Source organism: Agelaius tricolor, unplaced genomic scaffold (assembly GCF_023055355.1).
Source record: "Agelaius tricolor isolate 1412-34295 unplaced genomic scaffold, bAgeTri1.0.p SCAF_11, whole genome shotgun sequence".
NCBI classification, from domain to species: domain Eukaryota; kingdom Metazoa; phylum Chordata; class Aves; order Passeriformes; family Icteridae; genus Agelaius; species Agelaius tricolor.
Genome location: NW_027269271.1, coordinates 5384328 through 5403949, shown reverse-complemented (window position 1 = coordinate 5403949; position 19622 = coordinate 5384328). Strand labels below are relative to the sequence as shown.

Here is a 19622-nt window from a genome sequence, read left to right as displayed (position 1 = left end):
GTCTCCTGGTGCCACATAAAGGTGAAACAATTTCAGCCCAAATTGGTAGTGGAACCAGAATATCATCCTATAAATTGTAGATTAATTCAGAAGTTCTGCTGGGCAGGAGATAACCTTGCCTGGAAGGGCTCACATTTCTTACAATGAAGCAACATGTTTCTTATTGCAATCTAAATATGACCTTGACAGCAAGTTCCCTTTCCAGAAACCAAAAATCCAGACTCCACAGCTGCCTCTGAAAGTCCCAGCATTTGAAGGGCATTTCCTTCATCCTGTCAGGTTTGATTTTGGTTCATTACTCCTTAAAATGTTTCTATCCCTGCCCTTCAAAGGGATGTTCCTTGGAAGTCAAAATAAGCTTTCAAGGAAAATGTCTCAAAAATTTATCTACTGGTTATTTTGGATTTTTTTGGTGAACATTTTTATGACCTCAGTGTGGTTTAGAAGTAGTCCTGCAACATGGATGTCCCAAAGTCCTTTATTATCTTTCTACAGAACTATAAATTCACTTAATGCATAAGACATATTCCTTATGGGCAGATGTAGACATAACCTCTGTCAGTCCAAAATTTACCTCAGCTGAACATGCTGGCAACTCCTACAGTTTGAAAACTGGATAGGGTAAATAAACATGTAATGATTCACAGGAGGATAAAGGAGGGAAGAGAATGAGTGAAACTGAAAAATGTTCTTGGAAAACACATTGAAGTAAATAAGCAGTGTTAAGCTGTTCCAGGAGAAGATTTAAGAAGCTATGAATCAGAACAGACAACACTGCCCTAGAAGAAAAGAGAGGCCACAGAGTGACATCACTCTTAATAAAGCAAGCCCAAAGCTGCCAAGGCAGATTGGAATTCCACCAAGAACGAGGGGATTTTGTCACTAACTTTGAAGGGAATTACATTATGTCCTGTACATGGTGGACATAAGTAGAATTCTATTAGATCAAGCCTTCTGCTCCTCCTCTTATTACAATGTCATCACAGTGTTTGAAGCATCTCAGAGTGCAGTGCCACGTGAAACTTTAATAAGTTGATTTGCCAGGTGCAGCAGGAGTTGTTTAATGCTTTTAGTTTTGGAGCAGGGGCAATTATATCAGCTGTACCATCATTTCTGAAGTAGGACAGGAACAATTTAGACACTGACCCTCCAAAGACATTATGCACATCCCACCTGTTCATTTTATTAAAACAGAGACACCTCCACAGGGGTGGAAGAGCTGGAAGGGGAGCACTGGTCACAGAAGGAATGGCAGCTTGGTGTATCTGCTCATGTTATTGATTAAACTTCCTGACAACCACAGAGGGAAGTTAATTACTGGGAGGCAAATTAACACCCCTGCAAGATAATGGAGAAAACAATAATTGTATTAAGAACTCAGGGGGCTAAGTTTTCCTGGCCCTGAGCCTGAGGCTGTAAGCAGTGCTTGAAAGCAAACCACGGCTCCACTGCTCAGGGGCAAATAGTTTGAACCATATTGATTGAAGTCTTTATTCTCAGTGATTAAAAAGCACCTTCAGCTGCCAGTGAGTCAGTTCAGACTGTTCACAAGGAGTCTTTCAATTAAGATTTCAAATGGGACTCACTTTGCATGGCAATGGCTCTGTCCTGGGCAGCAGAGACAGACTGTGCACAGTGACCCAGGCACATCTGTGCAAGGACCCTTGCCCCAAACCCACAAAAACAAAGCTTTTCAGGCAGCAAGGTTACATTTGTGGTGTCCATAAACTGAAGAAATCCTTCAGCATTCTGTTTGAATCCCAAGTTTCATTTTTAGTCTCATTTTACCTGCATTTTAATTGAATGACTGCAGCTGGAAAAGCAAGAATATGTCACTGGACTGAGAGGGGACTTGCAGTGCAAACTGCCTTCCCTGCCAATGATGGAGTCTGTCAGTGAAACCTTGTCATCTTGTGACATTATTTAGGATTTGAAATCTCAACACTCAGTCTGAAAATCAGTCTGGGCATCTTTTTTCCATTATAAATACAATGAGTTTCTTCTGATCAGAGTGTACAACACAACATCTCTGTTTGAACTGACATTTCCAAATAATGCCTGCAGTTACCTTCTGCCCTTTTACTTCCTTCTAGTAATTTGAAACAGGTATAAATGAGACATTTGGTACATGTTTTAAAATGTCTGTCTCAGAATGCAGTTTCTCTTTGAGGGATTTTTGTTGGCCTTTTTGGGGGGAGTTTTTTGGGCCTTTTTTTTGGGGGGGGGCAGGGTGTGGTTGTTCTCTCTCCTCCTGTAGCAGAAGAACCATAGCAAACACTATAAATGCCAAGATAAATTTTAGCTAGAGATTAAATGACAGCCTGAAATTTTTTAAGACACCATCACTGTATCTTACACAGGAGTTATTGAGGGCATTTTTTAGCTCTTAGGGTTGTCACTATCACTGCTGGTAAGAAGGAAGAAGGCTGGGATCCAGGTCTGTGTCTCCATGATGTCAATCCACAAGCTTGGCTGCTGGGAAGAATTACCTTTTTTACTTGTCAGCCAGGTGACTTTGATTTGGATGCAGAGAGAGGCAATAAAAAGGAATCCCACAGTGTCCTCTTCTGCTAAAGCAGTTTTAAGAAAGGATTTGTGCCACAGGAATAGCAAAAATCTGCACCTTATTGAGGTGGCAAACAAAATTACACTTGATTTTTCTGACTAGATAGAGGGATTTTAAAGATTAAATTTCACAGGCTGAATGCAGATTTGCTGCAGCTTTGCTGGAGTTGTCCATCAGGAAGAACATGACAGCAAGAGTTTAAAATGCTTGCCTGATGGAGAGGAGGAGAAAGACTGTTCCACTGGTTGCATGCCTTAATGCACTGCCAGAAAATATTAATAATTAATATTTCCATAATTAAGATTATTAAATATATCCATAATTAAGATGATCTAATATTTCCATAATTAAGATGATTCCAGAGCAATGGTGTATGAAATGGTGAAAAACCTAGTACATATCTGATGGTGCAGACTTCTTGCCCCCTGTTCCTTTATGTTGTGATTCACATTTGATCTTGAAGATTTGAATTTGTCTTTGGCTCTCCTCATCACGTATTCTGTGCATCACAAAAAGTTTCTGTCTTCAGCACTGGACAATCTATTCAAATTTATTTACATCACCTTTTTTTCTAGCTTGAAATTTAGTCAATTCAAATCTAAGTTAAAGATATAACTTTATATTTTGTTTAACTGCCTGGCTTTGCACCTGCTTTCTCAAAGCATCAATATATTTTTAGCAAATTAAGTAGGTCCAGCTGTATCTGTTATTTTTTGATTGCTACAAAAAATTGGATGAAAAAGTAACTCAACAGATGTATCACTCTTTATTGCTATGTGCTCAGCATCTAGGAGCATCTACATGCAAGAATTATGAGTATCATTCTCTTTTCTAAGAAGTACCAAGAGATTTGTGTAGATTTTGAGATCAAATATGACCACTTGCTATAGCTGGGTGTATTGATTGACTATTGGACTGTCTCTGATGTTGGGACAATCTCTGAATTCTATTTTGCAGCTTCTTTACAGCCTCAGCAATCACAAAGGCAGCGCTGTCCATCTGTAACAAACACATGAGGCTGGCAGGGAGTGTAAGGGATTCTCCCCTGTGTGGTATTTTTGGGGTCCTCAGGACAAAGGAGGAATTGAGAATCAATGTTTTAGAAGGTTAATTTATTATTTTATATAAATAAAAATAATAAATAGACCCTCTAAAAACATAGAGTCAGATAGTATCATTTTAGTATAGCATAATATAATATAAAATAATCATATAATATAGAGTCAGATAGTATCTATATTATATTATATTATATTATATTATATTATATTATATTATATTATATTATATTATATTATATTATATTTTATTATATTATGCTATACTAAAACTATACTAAAGAATAGAGAAAAGACACTTACAGAAGGTTTAACAAGATGCTCACTAAAAACTCCTGACTGCTTCCAGTCTTGACACAACTAGACAGCAATTGGTTATTAAGTAAAAACAATTCACATGAAACTAATTAAACAACTACTTGTTGAATAAACAATCTCCAACCACATTCCAAAGCAACAAAACACAAGAGAAGCAATCAGATAATTCTCTGAGGCTTCTTAGCTTCCCAAAAGAAAAAAATCCTAGCAAAAGGATTTTTCAGAAAATACAACAGTAACACCCCTGAGCACCTGCAATGTTCATTTCCAGCTTTGATTTTGCTGTATTTTACAACAGTTTGCAGCCTGGCTGTTGGAAGCAACTTTCAGTGTGAAAACAGGGATCAGAATACTCCACAAGTGGAAAGTTTTGAAGCCAGGAGTGAGGGCAGGGTCCTGTTTTATACAGACAAAGGGTTGGCCAATCTTCTCTTGTGCTTGGCTTTCCTAAACCAGTGCTTGGTGGAAAGAGCCTTTCTTGTTCCCAAATTGGTATTTTTCAGCATGGGCTTACTTCATTTGGGAAAATATGAGCTGAAGGAGAAGTGAGAGTTAGGAAAGTGTATCAGCAAAATGTGGTGATTCTCCACATTTTGCAGTTTTGAAAATGGAGATATAAATACCTGGCACTATTAAATGGATAATTCTCTAAATCTCACTGCAGATTATGGAATGCTGGAGATGATCTTTCCTATTACTTTCTGTAGGTTTTGCATAAAAGTAATTATATAGGATGCAAATGCTACCCCCCAAAAAATAATGAAATGGTTGGACTTCCCCATCTTCAGTATTACTGATTTTTAATTCAGTAATAAGCTTATCATCTCCTCTATTAGAATCCACTTCTCCAACCCTTTAAATCCAATTCTTTTATACAAGGGATTTTGGGAACATCATTAATTCAATCACTGTAAAGAAAGGGAAAAATATAATTGAACTGAGGAACAGGACTCCAAAGTCTCCAAAGCAATCTCTGCTGAGCAAACAAAAAAACTTTGTTAACATCCATGCAGTGCTATGTATTAACTGAGGTTCAGACCTCATTTTCAGGTGAACCTTTCCAAACTGTGCATTTTTTCAGATGATTTTAAGTCTGTACATGTAAAGGGTAACCAATGCTCAATAGCAAGACATCCCAGAGTTATTAGGGAATTATGGAATGCATTAGACATGAAATCCAAATCCAATGAAGCCAGGGATTTAAGAATAGCTTGCACCAGCAATTCATTTCTGTTAGTACTTTGCAATCAAAGCAGTGAGGGTGGATGGATGGACAATGAAAAATAGTTTCAGCAAATATTCATGTGAAAGTTAATATCAATTTACTTTGGCTGCACTTTCATCACTTGCACTTTCTGTGATACTGAAATTTACCTTTTGAATTATCTCTGTAAAGCAGATACAGAAGTGACTAAGAAAAATCAAACTCGACATTTTGAGAAGTTGTTTGTCATTTAAAGCTGTGGATGGATGCACTTCAAAATATTTGCAAGGTGACTTTTGATTAGTTCTGCCTGTGTCCAATGTGTCTGTTGGAGTGAGCAGTGTTTGTGTTCTGTGGTCAAACCCTTCAGGGGCCTCCATGGCTCTGACTCTGCTTCTCTAAAGCTTCTGCTGGACATTCAAGTCAAATCCCTGAAGTTAATGGACTACAAATTGTTTAAAAAATGTTATCTTCACTTCTTCAAACACTTCAAATGATTCACACAGGCACATATTTCAGTGCTTCACTGAATCACCCTTGAGCCCAGCTGTGACAGGCAAATTTCTGTCCAGTTTGTGGTGCGTGTGCTCTTTCCTTCCATCTTAGCTGGTATTTAAATTAAATGTTTAACAGAATGAGTTTGTTGTTTCAAAGCTACTTTGAAATTATGTATCATAATATTTATTATACTTCTCCTGATCCCACACTTTCCAAGGAAATATTCCAAAAGGGATTTTGTTGCCTTCAAGGAGGGAAAAAATCCACTGCTCAGCATATTGTGAAATATGCAGAGAGAAGGCAACAAGCTGCTATTGCATGTCAGATATGTGAAAAGAAATGCTTGATGGAAGATTTTACTTTCATATTTCCAGGAGGTCTCATAAATGCTAGTGATAAAAAAAGAAATTATGAAAATACAATTTTGCCATTTTCTATTTTTTGAGCAACATTATCATCCATGTCCTTATTTATTTTGATAGCCTTTTTAATTCTGAAAGATGAAATTACACTACAGGCACTGCTACAAATTTTTTTTTCAATGTCAATGACCAGATCACCTTAAAAGAAAATTGCTATCATTTAAATTGTTTAAATGGAATGTTCAGATTTCCAAAGATACTCAGCAGCCACCCACAGCAAAATTATGGCACAGGCAATGTGTGATCATGTTCTTATCCTTGTTGTCAGAATCCAGAGCCTGTGGATGGTTTTGGGGGTTTTCTTGACTTTCCTATGTTTTGGAGCAGATCATGATCTCTGGAACATGCTAAATTGCCATTCAGTGTCGTATGTCAGAATTGGTTTCTTTGTATATTAACTCTTTAACACTCTCAAAATCTTCCCAAATGTGTAACACAGCAAGTTTTTAATCTGCATCATCTTCAACACCGCTCCAGCCATAAACTGTGGAAGTCCCACCTACTTCCAAAATGTGAGAATATTTTCAAGGAATATTTGACACTCTTTATTGGGGGAAACCAATTACATCCAAGTGCTTAGGTCAAACCTTTTCCCTGAAATAGAAAGGTGGAGTTCACTGAGGTGAGGTAGGAGAAACACCTGGACAAGAAGGTGCTCCTGTATTGGGGCAGAAGGGGAACAAGAAAATTGGCAATGTTAAATAGCAACTGAACACTGAAAAGGTGAGGAGGGCTGCAGGGACACTCGAGAAGATTGCACAGCTTTAATCTAACATGGGTGGACTCCCTGGAATCTCAGGGAAACTGAGTGACCTGTGAAAGCAGCAGGTCAAACTGCATCACCAGTTTGTTTGTTGGTTCTAGTTGTCCTTTCAGGCTACAAAGGCTACTTCCATACACATCAGCAAAGGAAAATGGAGCCCTGCTTGATTCCATTAGATATTTTTAGTGGTAAGAACACAGCTTCTCGGAATGATGGTCTCAGGGAGCACTTGGCTTACACAGTAATTCAGCCAAACTCCTCAAGAAGCTAATGAAATTTGTTAATAAAGGTTGAACAGCTTTCATATGGATTTTTGATAAGGAAACAGCTGCTCATTTTCTTGGGTAGTAGTAGAGTCTGGAGGCCACAAGATCTGATAAAGGATAAGCAGATGGTTCAGAGTAAACATTTTGAAGGAAGCTCTTGTATTTTTTTTAAGATCTTGGTACATAACCTGACACTAAGAGGTTATACAAAGCTCATTGAGCTAATAGTGATCAAATATTTATTGCTGGAGGGCAGCTAGAGAAATGAAAAAGGCAGCCAAATTTACTGAGAGATAAATAAGATACTGCTGCACATCTTCCAAAATGGGATTTGAGTAGTTAAAAAGTGCCAGAAGAGCCTGAGTGAAATGCACATGAGGATAAAGAGCACTTTCTGAGCTGGGATGTGTTTGGTCATGTAACCTGCAACAGCCAGAGGGGCTCAAGAGAGTTGTCACTAGCAGCAGGCCCAGGGTGCAGACCAGAGTCTTCCTGTGTGGAAATCAGGACAATTCTTTGATCCAAGAATGGCTGAGATGGGGAAGAACCCAAATGGTTCAAACCCCTGCTGAGGCAGGGCCACCTAAACCCAGCTGCCCAGGACCATGGCCAGTCAACCCTTGGAGAAGTCCAAGAATGGAGGCTCCACAACCTCCCTGTGCCAGCCCTAGGTCACCCTCAGTGAAAAACTCTTTCCTGGTGATCAGAGGGAACCTCCTGTCTTCCAGTTTCTGCCCATTTCCCCTTCTCCTGTCGCTGGGCACCACTGAAAAGAGCTTTGCTCTGTCCTCTTGGCACCCTCCCTTCAGGTATTTATATCTTGTCCCTGAGCCTTCTCTTCTCCAGGCTGAACAACCCCAGCCCTCTCATCCTTTCTTCAAAAAAAAATCATTCCTCAGTTGTTCTATCTTGAACAGACAGGAGGAGAGATAACAGAGAGAATAAACAAACCATCTTGCATAGAGTATTTACTTCTTCCTCTTTAAACTAAATCCTGCCCACAGTGAATGGCCTCAGGTGACCCCAGTAAGTTTTACATGTCAGTATTAGGGACAAGATTTGTTTCTGGAGGAGGCTATTTTGTAACATCTAAACTAAGAAAGGGTTTGGAAGCAGAAAAGGTAAAAAATTAATTCTCTTGTATTTCCCTTTAGTTGACTCTGGAGTTCACAGTGTCATAGAAGGGAATTCATGAGTTCATTAATTCCTCTGCCATTAATAGCAGACTAAATGGGACCAGTAGTGACTGGTCTAGATTATTTTTCCCCTTGCTGCTCAGACTGAAATTACTACATAATCTGCCCTCCTTTCTAGTGAATTTATTACTTATTATAAATAGATTAGAATAAAGCAACATACTGGTATCTAAGAAGCTGATTTCCACTGATTAAGACAAAGACTTAGCAGTTTTCTAGTGTTCCTTAATAAAGGTCACTTTTGTTGCCAGAACGTGCTGCTAACACGGATCAGATCACACTGATATTTGTTAATAATTTTTCATTATGGAAATATTGCCCATGCTCCAAATGTTCAGAATATGTCTCAATGGTTATAAATATATATATATATATATATGTATCAGTGTGGCTGGAAATGCTTACAGATCATGTGTGACAGCCCTGGAAGAGCTGCTCAGTGGTAATATATGATTTATATGAGGTTGGCTGCTCAATGACTAAGTTATCAATCAAAAATTCCCATGCCAACTTTTTTCCAAGTGCAGACCCATACAAGGTTACCTATCTCATCTTCCCACGACCATCTTTATGCAAAACACTTTAGGAGCTAAAAGCAGAAATATTAGAAGCTACCTCTGAGTTGTGGAAGTCATGCTTGGTATATTTATTAGATTAAAAATGATTTAAATATTTCAAGGGCTAAAGAGGGGAGCGTGGCATACGTCTTAATGATGTTAATAACCTAAATTTCACACTTCTTAGTAACCACACCTACTAGCAATTATCAAATTGACAGATATATGTGAAGTTGGCATTTTAGTGATTCACCCAGCAGAGCTAAAGAGTCTTTTAAAAGCCCAGAATTTAACTCTTACCAATTTTCCCCTGACATTCGTGTCACAGACCTGAGCATAGGACTAGAAATGTAGCTGACAATGATTCAAACTCATAATTAACTTGATGTCCATTATACAGCTCTCTGTAAGAACCCTCCACAGACCCAGATGTGTGTGTTCTCCAGCTTGACTAAAATTGCTGTTAAGTAGGAGCCTGCAAAGGACATTTTTCAGGCACTGAACAATGTCACAGCCCATTCAGATAGGACAAAATATGGCAGAATATGTGCCACTTTGAAGAGTCAATATATTTGCCCTAGTTTGCAAAGTAGTAGTTGATAGCATGGCTCCAGAAATAATTAAAAGTGTGCAAATAGTCACTGGGGAAATGCACCCAAATGTACACAAAACCAACATATCAATTCATGCTTTTACAGTCAGAGATGTCTGTGATCTTCTAAGGAGAAATATTGTAAATTCTGATGTCCTTCTAAACAGACTCAGACAAAAAACAGCATCAGGTTAAAAATTGCAAGAAATGACATTTTAACTGATACAGGGTCTCTTGAAATTACCATCTCTCTTGAGCTGAGGAATCAGTCTTTAACAATAAAACAAGAAATATGAAAATGGATGTATCTAAAGTACTGTTCATTCACACTCTTTACTGATATTTATTCTACCCTTCCCTTGACCACTGTATGGCCTTCCTCCTTTTCTCTTCTACTGATTTGTTCTTTTTCTCCAACACACTTCGTTACAACCTGGGATTTTTGTATTTTTTCTGACTTTTCCTTATCTCCCTCAATTCTTTTTTTTTCCCTCAACAATTTTTCCCAGGTCTGCTGAGCTCTCCTTACTTTTCCCACCATCTGGCCAGACAGCTGTTTGTGATAGCACTGAACAAGTGAGTTGTGAAAACAATTGTTCAGAAGCTGATTTTACCTGGAGCTCCCATTCTCTGTGGGACAGGAAGTTCTGATGATCAGGATGGGTGAAATGATGTACAAAACTGTGCATTTTTTGGGGTTTTTTTGGTAAGGTTGGGATTAAATTCATGAGATGGTATTTTTGGTTTGGATTTAGATGCTTATTTGGTTTTATTTATATTATAGTTATTATTATAGTTATTTATATAGAACTCACAAGCTGTGAGTTCTATGGTGTTTTATTTTAATAAACTAAAACTGGAGTTGTATTTTTCTTTTTATAAATGGAGAAAAATTTTTAAGGATAAACTCTTTTTAAGAAATAATACTTAAATTATTTTTACTTTTAACTCATTACTCATGGTTTGAGGATGAGGATTTTTTTTATTTAATGAGGATTTTTTTATTTAATTACACAATAATTGATGGATTGAGGATTTTTTATTTAATTACACAACACTACTTAAATTCATGAAGAAGAAGGTGAAGAAAAAGGAGTAGCTACTGTTTTAAAAATTCTAAAAATTCAAAAAAATTTAAAAATTGTTAAATATATTAGTATATGCTAAAACTTTAAACTCTAAGGTTTTTTACTATGTAACATTATATACTTCTATTTAAAATATACACTAGTTACTGCTTTTATCAGAAGTAACTGATAGTTACTTCTATCTTGTTATATATATATTACCATATTCTAAAACTTTAAACTCTAAGGTTTTTTACCATGTGACGTTATATACTTCTATTTAAAATATACACTTAAAATTTTAGTTGTATTGTTTAATTCTGGAAGTTTTCTTTGCGGTCTCAGGTTAAATGTAGTGTTTTCTTGGGGGTTATTTTTTGTCAGCATAGAAAGTCTAAAATTCTTAGTAATTAGGGTTCTGACATGAAACAAACCTTGATGCATTAAGGAAAAACTAATATGGTGTCACCATCATATTTTCTGAAAAATCCTCTTTGCCAAGGATTCTTCTCCTGGGAAGCTGAGAAGCCTCAGAGAAAAAGAAAAGAAATAATTATCTCATTTGCTTCTCCTGTGTTTTGCTGCTTTGGAATGTGGTTTGGAGATTGTTTACCAACAGATGAATTGTTTTTACTTAGTGACCAATGAAACAATCACCTGTTGAAGAAACAATCTCCAAACCACATTTCAAAGCAGCAAAACACAGGAGAAGCAAATGAGATCAGAATTGTTTTCCTTGACCTCTGAGGCTTCTCAGCTTCCCAGGAGAAGAATCCTGGGCAAAGAGGATTTTTCAGAAAATATGACAGCGACAATGTGGCACGAGCAAGTTGTAAAAACATGGATGGGACCAGCTGTAACCTAAACCATTCTATGAGATACAGCCAAACAGGGGGGGAAAAATGATATTTAAAAACAAAATCCTCACCAGATTCTTCAAATTCACTGTTGTATGCATTCCAGGTCTCACTTATGCGGAGCAGGTTCTCTTCCATGGCTTGAATGTCCATGTAGGGACAGTTGCACTCGGGGAATTTGGGACCACACTGGCACCAGCAGTCATTGTCCTTGCAGATGAACTCCCCCTCTGAATTGCAGGCAATGTAGCTCAGAGCTGCCTGCACAAAGTGCTCCTGCAGGTACTCAGGAAGGATGACCTGAAGACCTGTAGGAAATGGAGGAAATATTTTGGTGTGAAACGCAAAAGAAGTTCTGGAGCTGAGCAGCTTCCCCAGCTCACACAGCAAACAAACAAACAGTTATGAAAAACAAAAAATAAATGGAATTTTCGGGACAATTTGCGCTTCTGTCCAGCATTTATACCATGTCATGTATTTCCTTTCTTAATAATTCTTTTCAGACATATTCCTCACATTTCCCTGTCAGCATGGAACATCCATCCACTAATGAGTAACCTGTATTCCTCAGGCAGAGAGTTTATTGTTTTAATTTTCCTAGGGGGATTGGGTAACATCAGCTTCTCCTTGCTGAGTGAACAGCAGCCAGAGCCTTGCAGCAGGAAATCACACAGCTGAATTATAATCCTGGTGCCAGCAATGATGTAGATTCTGAAAATGCTGATGAAGAGAAAGCAGCCCTGAGAGACAGAGTGAAGAGACAGCATAATCAGGAAAAGAGGTGTAAACATTTCCATCCAAAATTGGGCTTGTTTTCCATGCTTCTTTTGGCACAACAAGATGTAGCTTGTCTAAACAACTCATTATCTCCTGTGATTCTGTAGAGGCAAGCTAAGAAGGAAGGGCAAAATTGGGTTGGATTAAACCTTTGAAAAAGAAAATTCGGCTGATTATTTTTCTAGCATTGGGAGCAAATTGCTGTGGGACATTCAATTGGATGTGAAGGGTAGGGCTACAAAACCTTGAGTAAAAAAAAAATTCACTCTCAAATCTACTTCAGTTTTAGCATGGAAAGGGTGCAAAGCCCAGCTCCTGTGAGGCTTCAAAAAACTCCTGCTACACGTGTTCCAAGTAATTTCTCATCACATGAATTGGGTATTTGGTGATATAAGTTTTTTCTCCACAGGCACTTGGATGATTTCACAGAGATTTATTCCTTATTTTTAGGTATATACAAAGCTCTAGCTGTAACAGGAATTTCAGAACCCTTTCGATCGCTGAAACCTGGTCTGGCTGTGCTTCCTTCTGTCTCCTGTCAAAATTTGGAAAACTCTGCTACTCTCTTGTGAAAAACCATTCTTTTTTCAGCCATAGAAGATGTGAAAGGAATAAAAAGCCCAGTTCAATTCTTCCCTTAAAGAGTTTACACAGTTCTGATAATACATTTCTCCACAGTCTGAGAGATGCTAAGATTATTTTCCAAATTTTACCTGAAAAATGTCATGAATATGCTGGAAACCATCAGAAATTATGTTTTCTGGAAATATTCATGGCTTCCCAGTGGAAATGACAAGTGTTTTTATAAAAAAAATTCTCTCTAGGAAATAATTTTATTTTTTTATGGATTTAACTGATTCTGGAAAGAAAGAGAGAAAACACATAGGGATATTTTAAGGAAGAATATCTTGAGACTGAAGGGACCACAGTGATCATCACCCCTGAGAGCTGTTCCTAATATCACCAACCACCTCACACTGCTTGAGTGATTTACAAACTCATAAAGGAAATATGAAATCTTGAAAATAATTGTATATCTACCTTCAACTGCAAATTATGAATTGTATTGCTCTCTCATGGCATAGAGTCAGAGGTGTGCACAAATGCACACATTAAAGAGAATTTAGTGGGTGTTTTCATAGTCATAATTTGCTCATGCTTTCTTTTTATAACTGAAAATAACAATTATTAATGGCCTAAAACCATAAAGGGTGACTTTTCAAAACTTTTTATGCCTGAATATGCAGGTCAGTAAATGCTTCTCTGGAATTTTGAAAGCAAATATTATTTAGAAATGATGACTCTCTTCTTCCTTTTGCTTCCTCTTTCTGCTTCTTTCTATTTTTCATTTTTATTTATACACAATTACTACTATTTTCCTAATGAGTGAGATTTTAATGAGTGAGCCTTCCGAGTGTGGTTGTCTTTTTTTTTTTTTTTAATTCCCAAGAGGAGGAGCCCTTTGACTCCTCCTGATTTAGAGTCTTTGAAAATGTATATCCTGTTTTTCTGGTGACTCCATCACTTTTGGTGCAACAAGTGCAGGGGGTGTCAGCTACTGCTCAGCATGTGCAAAGCAGGCTGAGAACACCAAATGTCACCCCCAGCTTGCTGGAATCTCTGGGAATTCAGGCTCTTTAAAGAGATGTGCCAGTGGATGCTAAACAGGGATGCAAAATGTTAACAGGGCTATTCAAATTATTTTCTGATGGGTGCAGAAATTGTTTCCATTTGAAAGGCACCACGAGGTACTGACATTTCCTTCACTTTGGCTGAAATGCACTCATTGCACACACACACACACACACGAAAAAAAATTAGAAAAATGACCTTTTATGAGGTGGAAGAAAGAAAAAAAAAAAAACAACCAAATGGCGTGATAAATGTCACCCCGTTCCAAAAACAAATTAATGAAATTGCACCTACATACCTTGCAACTGAATCTTATTTTCAGGACTCTGAACCAGAACAGAGCTGACAGAATCTAGGTTGTCATAGTTACTGCAGCCGAGGGGACCCGTCCGTGTCTCTGTCACCTGGTGGGAAGGGAGAAGCACTCACTGAAACACCCAAAGCACACCAATGAGTTCAGAAGATTTTTTCATAAAGTTTCCCCCTATTTCAGCCAGAAATACACGTCAGACTTAATTATGGCGACATAATTAAGAATATATAAATATTCATAATTGATACATAGAAATTTAATTGCCAAAAGGGTGAGTGCAAATGTTTTAGCAGCAGGGAGTGCTGTTTGTACCACAGAGAATCCTTACAAACACCTCACCATTACAATACTACACAGATACTACAGTAGTATAATGCTAGAGTAGTGTAATGCCACACCAACAGTCTAAAGACAATTTATTTAATTTATTTTCCATAGCTGTGGCAATTACGATGAGTTTGCTAAATACTAAATTTATAAAATAATAATTAATAAAATAACAATAAATAAAATAAAAATAAATATAGTAAATAGATATAAATACAAAATATATTCTATATAAATATATTAAAACACAATTTTATACAATTATTAATGCAATATATTATATATTTATATATTCTTAATTATATTAAGAATATAGTATATATTAATATTATATTATAATATAATTATATTATATTATATAATTATATAAAGAATATATTCTTAATTATATTAAGAATATATTAACTAATAATATATATTATTAGTTATAATTATAATTACTAATATAATATATGTTATAATATATAATAGATTATATTAATAATTATATAATAGATCATAAAATAGATTATATAGTTATTTCTATAACATAGTATATATAATACATATAATAAATATAAAAATAACAAAAAAATAATAGAATGAAATATAAATACTAAGTTTATAAAAATGGGGACTCTCATTTTTCCCTCTTGAAAGTTGTGCACGGGACAAATTCTTCCTGAAGTCATAGAAAAAGCTCTGACTTTTCCAATGAAGAAGATCAGGATTTGGAATTAAAAACCCTTTATGAGCTGTATTTATAATGGTGGTAGTGGTGGGATGGTTTTTTTTCATAAGGGAAGGGCCTAAGATAAGTTTAGGCACAAAATTCTGGATATTCTCTCTGTTGAAATCACCAAATCCATGGCCACAGGAGCAAAATACAGCTAATTTATCAAAACAGGACCTCCACCAGCAGAGCTCTGGCTTAACAGTGAAGGTTTTTATTTGGGAGAGAGCAGTTATTTATATCATAGAATCAGTAGGGTTGGAAAAGCCTTTTCAGACCTTCAAGTCCACACATTAACCCACGTCCTAAGCACCACATTGTGGTTTTTGAGCACTTCCAGGAGCGGTGCTTCCACCACTCTCCTGTGGGCATCCTGTACCAGTGACTGGCCATCCTTTCAGGGAATAAATTTTTCATAATATCCAACCTCAGTGTCTGTCACTCATGCAACTTGGTGAGTAAACACATTTAAATAAACAAATTTAAAAATGTTACTAATTTATATGCTTCCTGGAATATTATATATCATTCTTAAGTGACAACAATTTCTTTCTAAAATGAGAAGTACAACCAATCCCTCTGTGTACAGCTCCCAAACTGTTCTCAGACACTCTCCTGGAATTTCCTACTTCTCTTCCTTTGCTTGTTTCAGAAACTGTGGTCAGATTTACCCTTATTTTGTGCCTGCCCCAGTTTTGAATACAACCACTTCTATTTTCTGTTACTTTAGGTATCACACTCAGCTCTGGATCTCCTGGAGAATCAGCCTAATTTACAGGATGAGGGAGCAGTTTTCCAAAATGCAGACGTGCACTGAGCAAGTGCCAACCATGCAACCAGAGAACCAATGTGAATTGCACAGAACAGAAGGGAGGTGGAAATTTGAACAGTCTGATTTGATGGGAATAGGAAGGTTTGCTGATATGAACCCTGATTTTTCATGTTGCTGAGGATTTTTCATGTTTCTCTGGCTCACCCACAGGCTGTGGGTGGGCTGTGATGTCCTTGAAACCTTCTGAGTTGATGTTCTGCTGAGATTTCACATTCTTCTTGCCCTTTTGCAAAGAATATATGAGATTTCCCGTCATTCCAAGCTCCTGGCACCTTCCCATCACTTTGAGGGTGGACAGCCCATGGAGAGGACACAGAACTGGCCCACACCAAACCTGTGAGCAGAGCTCGAGATGCACGAGGAAAAGGGACCAAGCCAGGCTGTGTCCTCTCTGCACATGTTTGGCAATCTTTAATATTTATGACAGCAGGAGATTTGCCATGGGTTTTTTTTGCTTAATCATCCTGAATCAGCACAAAGACACTTGCAGGGGGATAAGATTTGGATTGGACATGGCTGGAATGACAATTGGGATTTGATCCTTCAGTCCTCTGCCAACAAGTAGTCTAAAATTCCATTCTAAAATATGATTTTTTTTTTTTGGAAGTACCTCCAGTCCATAAATAGAATTCTAATCTCTTTATACAAGAAAAAATAGTGTTACCTAGATTAAATAAGAGAAATAGCCAGAAGACAAAAAAAAAGACAGGTAAATGTTGCAATGAATTTTATCCTTACTCTGACATATTATGCTCATCATTCACCTGTGCAATTCTTTATTTAAAGATCCATTTATTTTAATGTTGTTTTCGTTTGCACAATATTATTATGGTTTTCAAGCTTTTCTCTATAAGGCAATGCAGCTTCATAAAGTTATATGGAATGTATAAACTATAAAGCAAATATTTCAGTTCCTATCCATTCCTATTACTCTTTTATGCCACCTGAAATCACAAAATAAGGAAGGGTGGTAAGTAGCTTTGTAGTTATTGTGCCCCTTTTTGTTCATATTTCCTCACTCTTATCTGAATTATGCCAGACATGGGTAGAGACTGCCACTGTTCTGAGAGATAACATTTATAAATACATTGATTCAGAAGAAAATTACATAGAGCAGTTTTGATATGAACTACAGACAACCATTGCAGTGAAGTAATTAAAAACTATAATAATAATAATAATAGTAATAATAGACAATGCTGTACACATACATCAATAAATAAGGGCCTTTTCTAAATGTCCATTTTTCATTCCAATCTATACATTTCTATTATTCATTCTTTTACTTTTCCAGGTACCTTCACACCCTCTGTCAGCTGCCTTGCTCTGGTGCTCTTATCTTCTGCATAGAAAATACATTGCAACAAGAAATTCAAAATGAATGGTCCCAGTATGTAAAAAATAAATTAAGAACATAAAAATCATCCCATATTCAACTTTTGATGGATGACAATTCTAGTCAGAGGTCAGAGCTATGCAGTTATATATGGTTTTGTATACTCTACACAAATCCTACTCCACAAAGATGGTAAATCAGAAAAAAAGTGAGTGATTAATAAATGAAAGCCTCAAATTTCTATCAAATTTTCAGATCAGATGAAATGATTTGATTTTCCTAAATTATACAGGTACAGACTGGTTTGGGTTGGAAGGGGCTTTAAAGAATTTCAAGTTCCAACCCCTGCCACAGGGACATTTCCACTAGACTGAGTTAATCCAAGCTCCATCCAACCTAGTCTTGGACCTTTTGGGCTAACTTGGGTGATAAAAAGGCAGACTAGAGAAGAAGAAAAAAAATTTTGAAAGGATAAAAATACATTCATTCTGGTTTGAGCCAAGTGTTACTGATGATTTCACATTTTTTGTTTCAGCAACAATAGGAATGAAATTGGAAAGGCAATGGCACGTCTTTAATTATCTTCCAAGCAGAGAAGTGTGACTATGCTCAGTCCCAAGATCACAGCTGAAAACTGTTCTGTCAGAACGTGTATGAAAAAAAAAAGATGAACCAAAAAGAGGAGAGGGACAGGTAATAAAACAGGAAATTCAGATTATGCTGGGAGGTAGCATGGTCCAGAAGTGACTGACACTGTGCAAAGAGCAGCAGAACCAATGTTTGTTTTGCATGACCTGCAACCCACAAAGAACATTAACTCACAAAGCAAAGCACCACAGAACAAAGTTATTCAATAACCAAAACCCTCTAAGAACCAGTAAAAAACACCTGACACGAAGCAGGCAGGACGTGCTCCAGTGCCTTGTTTTCAGAGATTATCACAGAACAGGTGTCCCTGGGCAGCAGAGTTTTCAGTTCCCAGAAATAAACTCCAACATTTGGCATTAATGAGACAAATGCCTACAGTTTTCAGTCAGTTAAATCTCATAACCATGGTGATAATGACCCGATTATGAGTTCACTGAGAACATACCTCCTAGCACTTAAGCAGGGCTGAATTCTTGTGATATCAGTGGGTAGTATTTCCCTGGGAAACAGCCTGCTTTTTTTTTTTTGTCCATGATAATCAAGCCAACAGAAGACTTTCCTAATAAAAGGGAAATACATTTCTGCAGAGATTTTGCTCCTGGTGAGTCCTTTTAAGCACATGCAGCTAATATTCCTAATGAAGTGCCCATGCAGAGGTGGTGTGTGCCTTGCATAAAGGACTGTCCTCTTCAGCAGGACTCCTTAAAAATGGGTTTGGCTTCTAAGGATGAGAACTGAGCCAGCACAAAGGAGGATGAGGCAATGCTGGTCACTGCAGAAATAGACAGCTGTGCTCACATTCACATAAACCTCTTTAATGCTTCAAACATTCAAATAAGGATTTAGAGCAAACTCCTCATATCTGCGTGGGGGAGTGAGGTCTGTTCTGAGTGGCTGTGCTGACAGAGGATGGGGCAAAAGTCTGGAATGGAGAGAAATTGGGATTCTCCTGAATGACACGATGGTGGTGCTGGGCTGATGGCTGTACCTGGTGATCTTCAAGGCCTTTTCCAACCATGGTTGGAACAAAGGTTTTGCTTTGTTTCTATGCAGATGACCATGTGAGGTAGGACATTCCATCACCCTCCTACCAACTTCACCTTCAGCCCATGCTCCCACCCCCTGTAGCCCCTGCCCATGCTGCAGTCAATGCTCATTTCACCTTAAAAAAAGAGTTGATCAAACAAACAGGCACTAAATGTACTTTCTATTTAGATGTGCATCTCCTGCCAACTCTTTTCTTTCTTTCTTTCCCCCAGGCTTGACAGTTTTTCACAAAAGCACCTTTATCCCAGCACTTCCCTTTGCCACACAATAGTTGCTGCTCCACTGCCCTATTTTTGTCATTGAACATATTAAAAAACTCCTGCTAATGAGTGTGCAATTAAAATAAATCAAATTTTCTGAGTGTTCCAAGCACTGATACTTCTCAGCTAGGGGCTAGATGAACATTTCTGAAGGAGGTACAGACAAACCAGAAGCACTCACAATGTCAGAGGTTGGATTCATGTTTTCAATATGATTTTTTTAATTGCCAGGAATCTAAAACAATACCTCAAAGGCATGACATATTTTGAACAGATTTTCTAGCAGCATAGGGCTGACACTTTAATTTAAAGAGCCTCCTAACTTGGGAGACCTGGAAACACTCTCATCCTATTTTTCTGTCATCTGTAAAATG

The 19622-nt window shown here is 37.3% G+C and overlaps 1 protein-coding gene across 3 annotated transcripts in view; it reads right to left on the bottom strand.

Annotated features, from left to right (window-relative positions):
* The window catches only part of BRINP3 (BMP/retinoic acid inducible neural specific 3), a 206039-nt gene that overhangs the window by 52640 nt on the left and 133777 nt on the right, over positions 1-19622 (bottom strand). For all 3 annotated transcript variants that reach the window (XM_071435929.1, XM_071435931.1, XM_071435930.1), the window contains 2 exons: positions 14072-14177; positions 11436-11672 (listed from right to left, as the gene is read on the bottom strand). In XM_071435929.1, coding sequence (XP_071292030.1) covers positions 11436-11672; positions 14072-14177 — 343 coding nt within the window. The remainder of the gene's footprint in view (positions 1-11435; positions 11673-14071; positions 14178-19622) is intronic.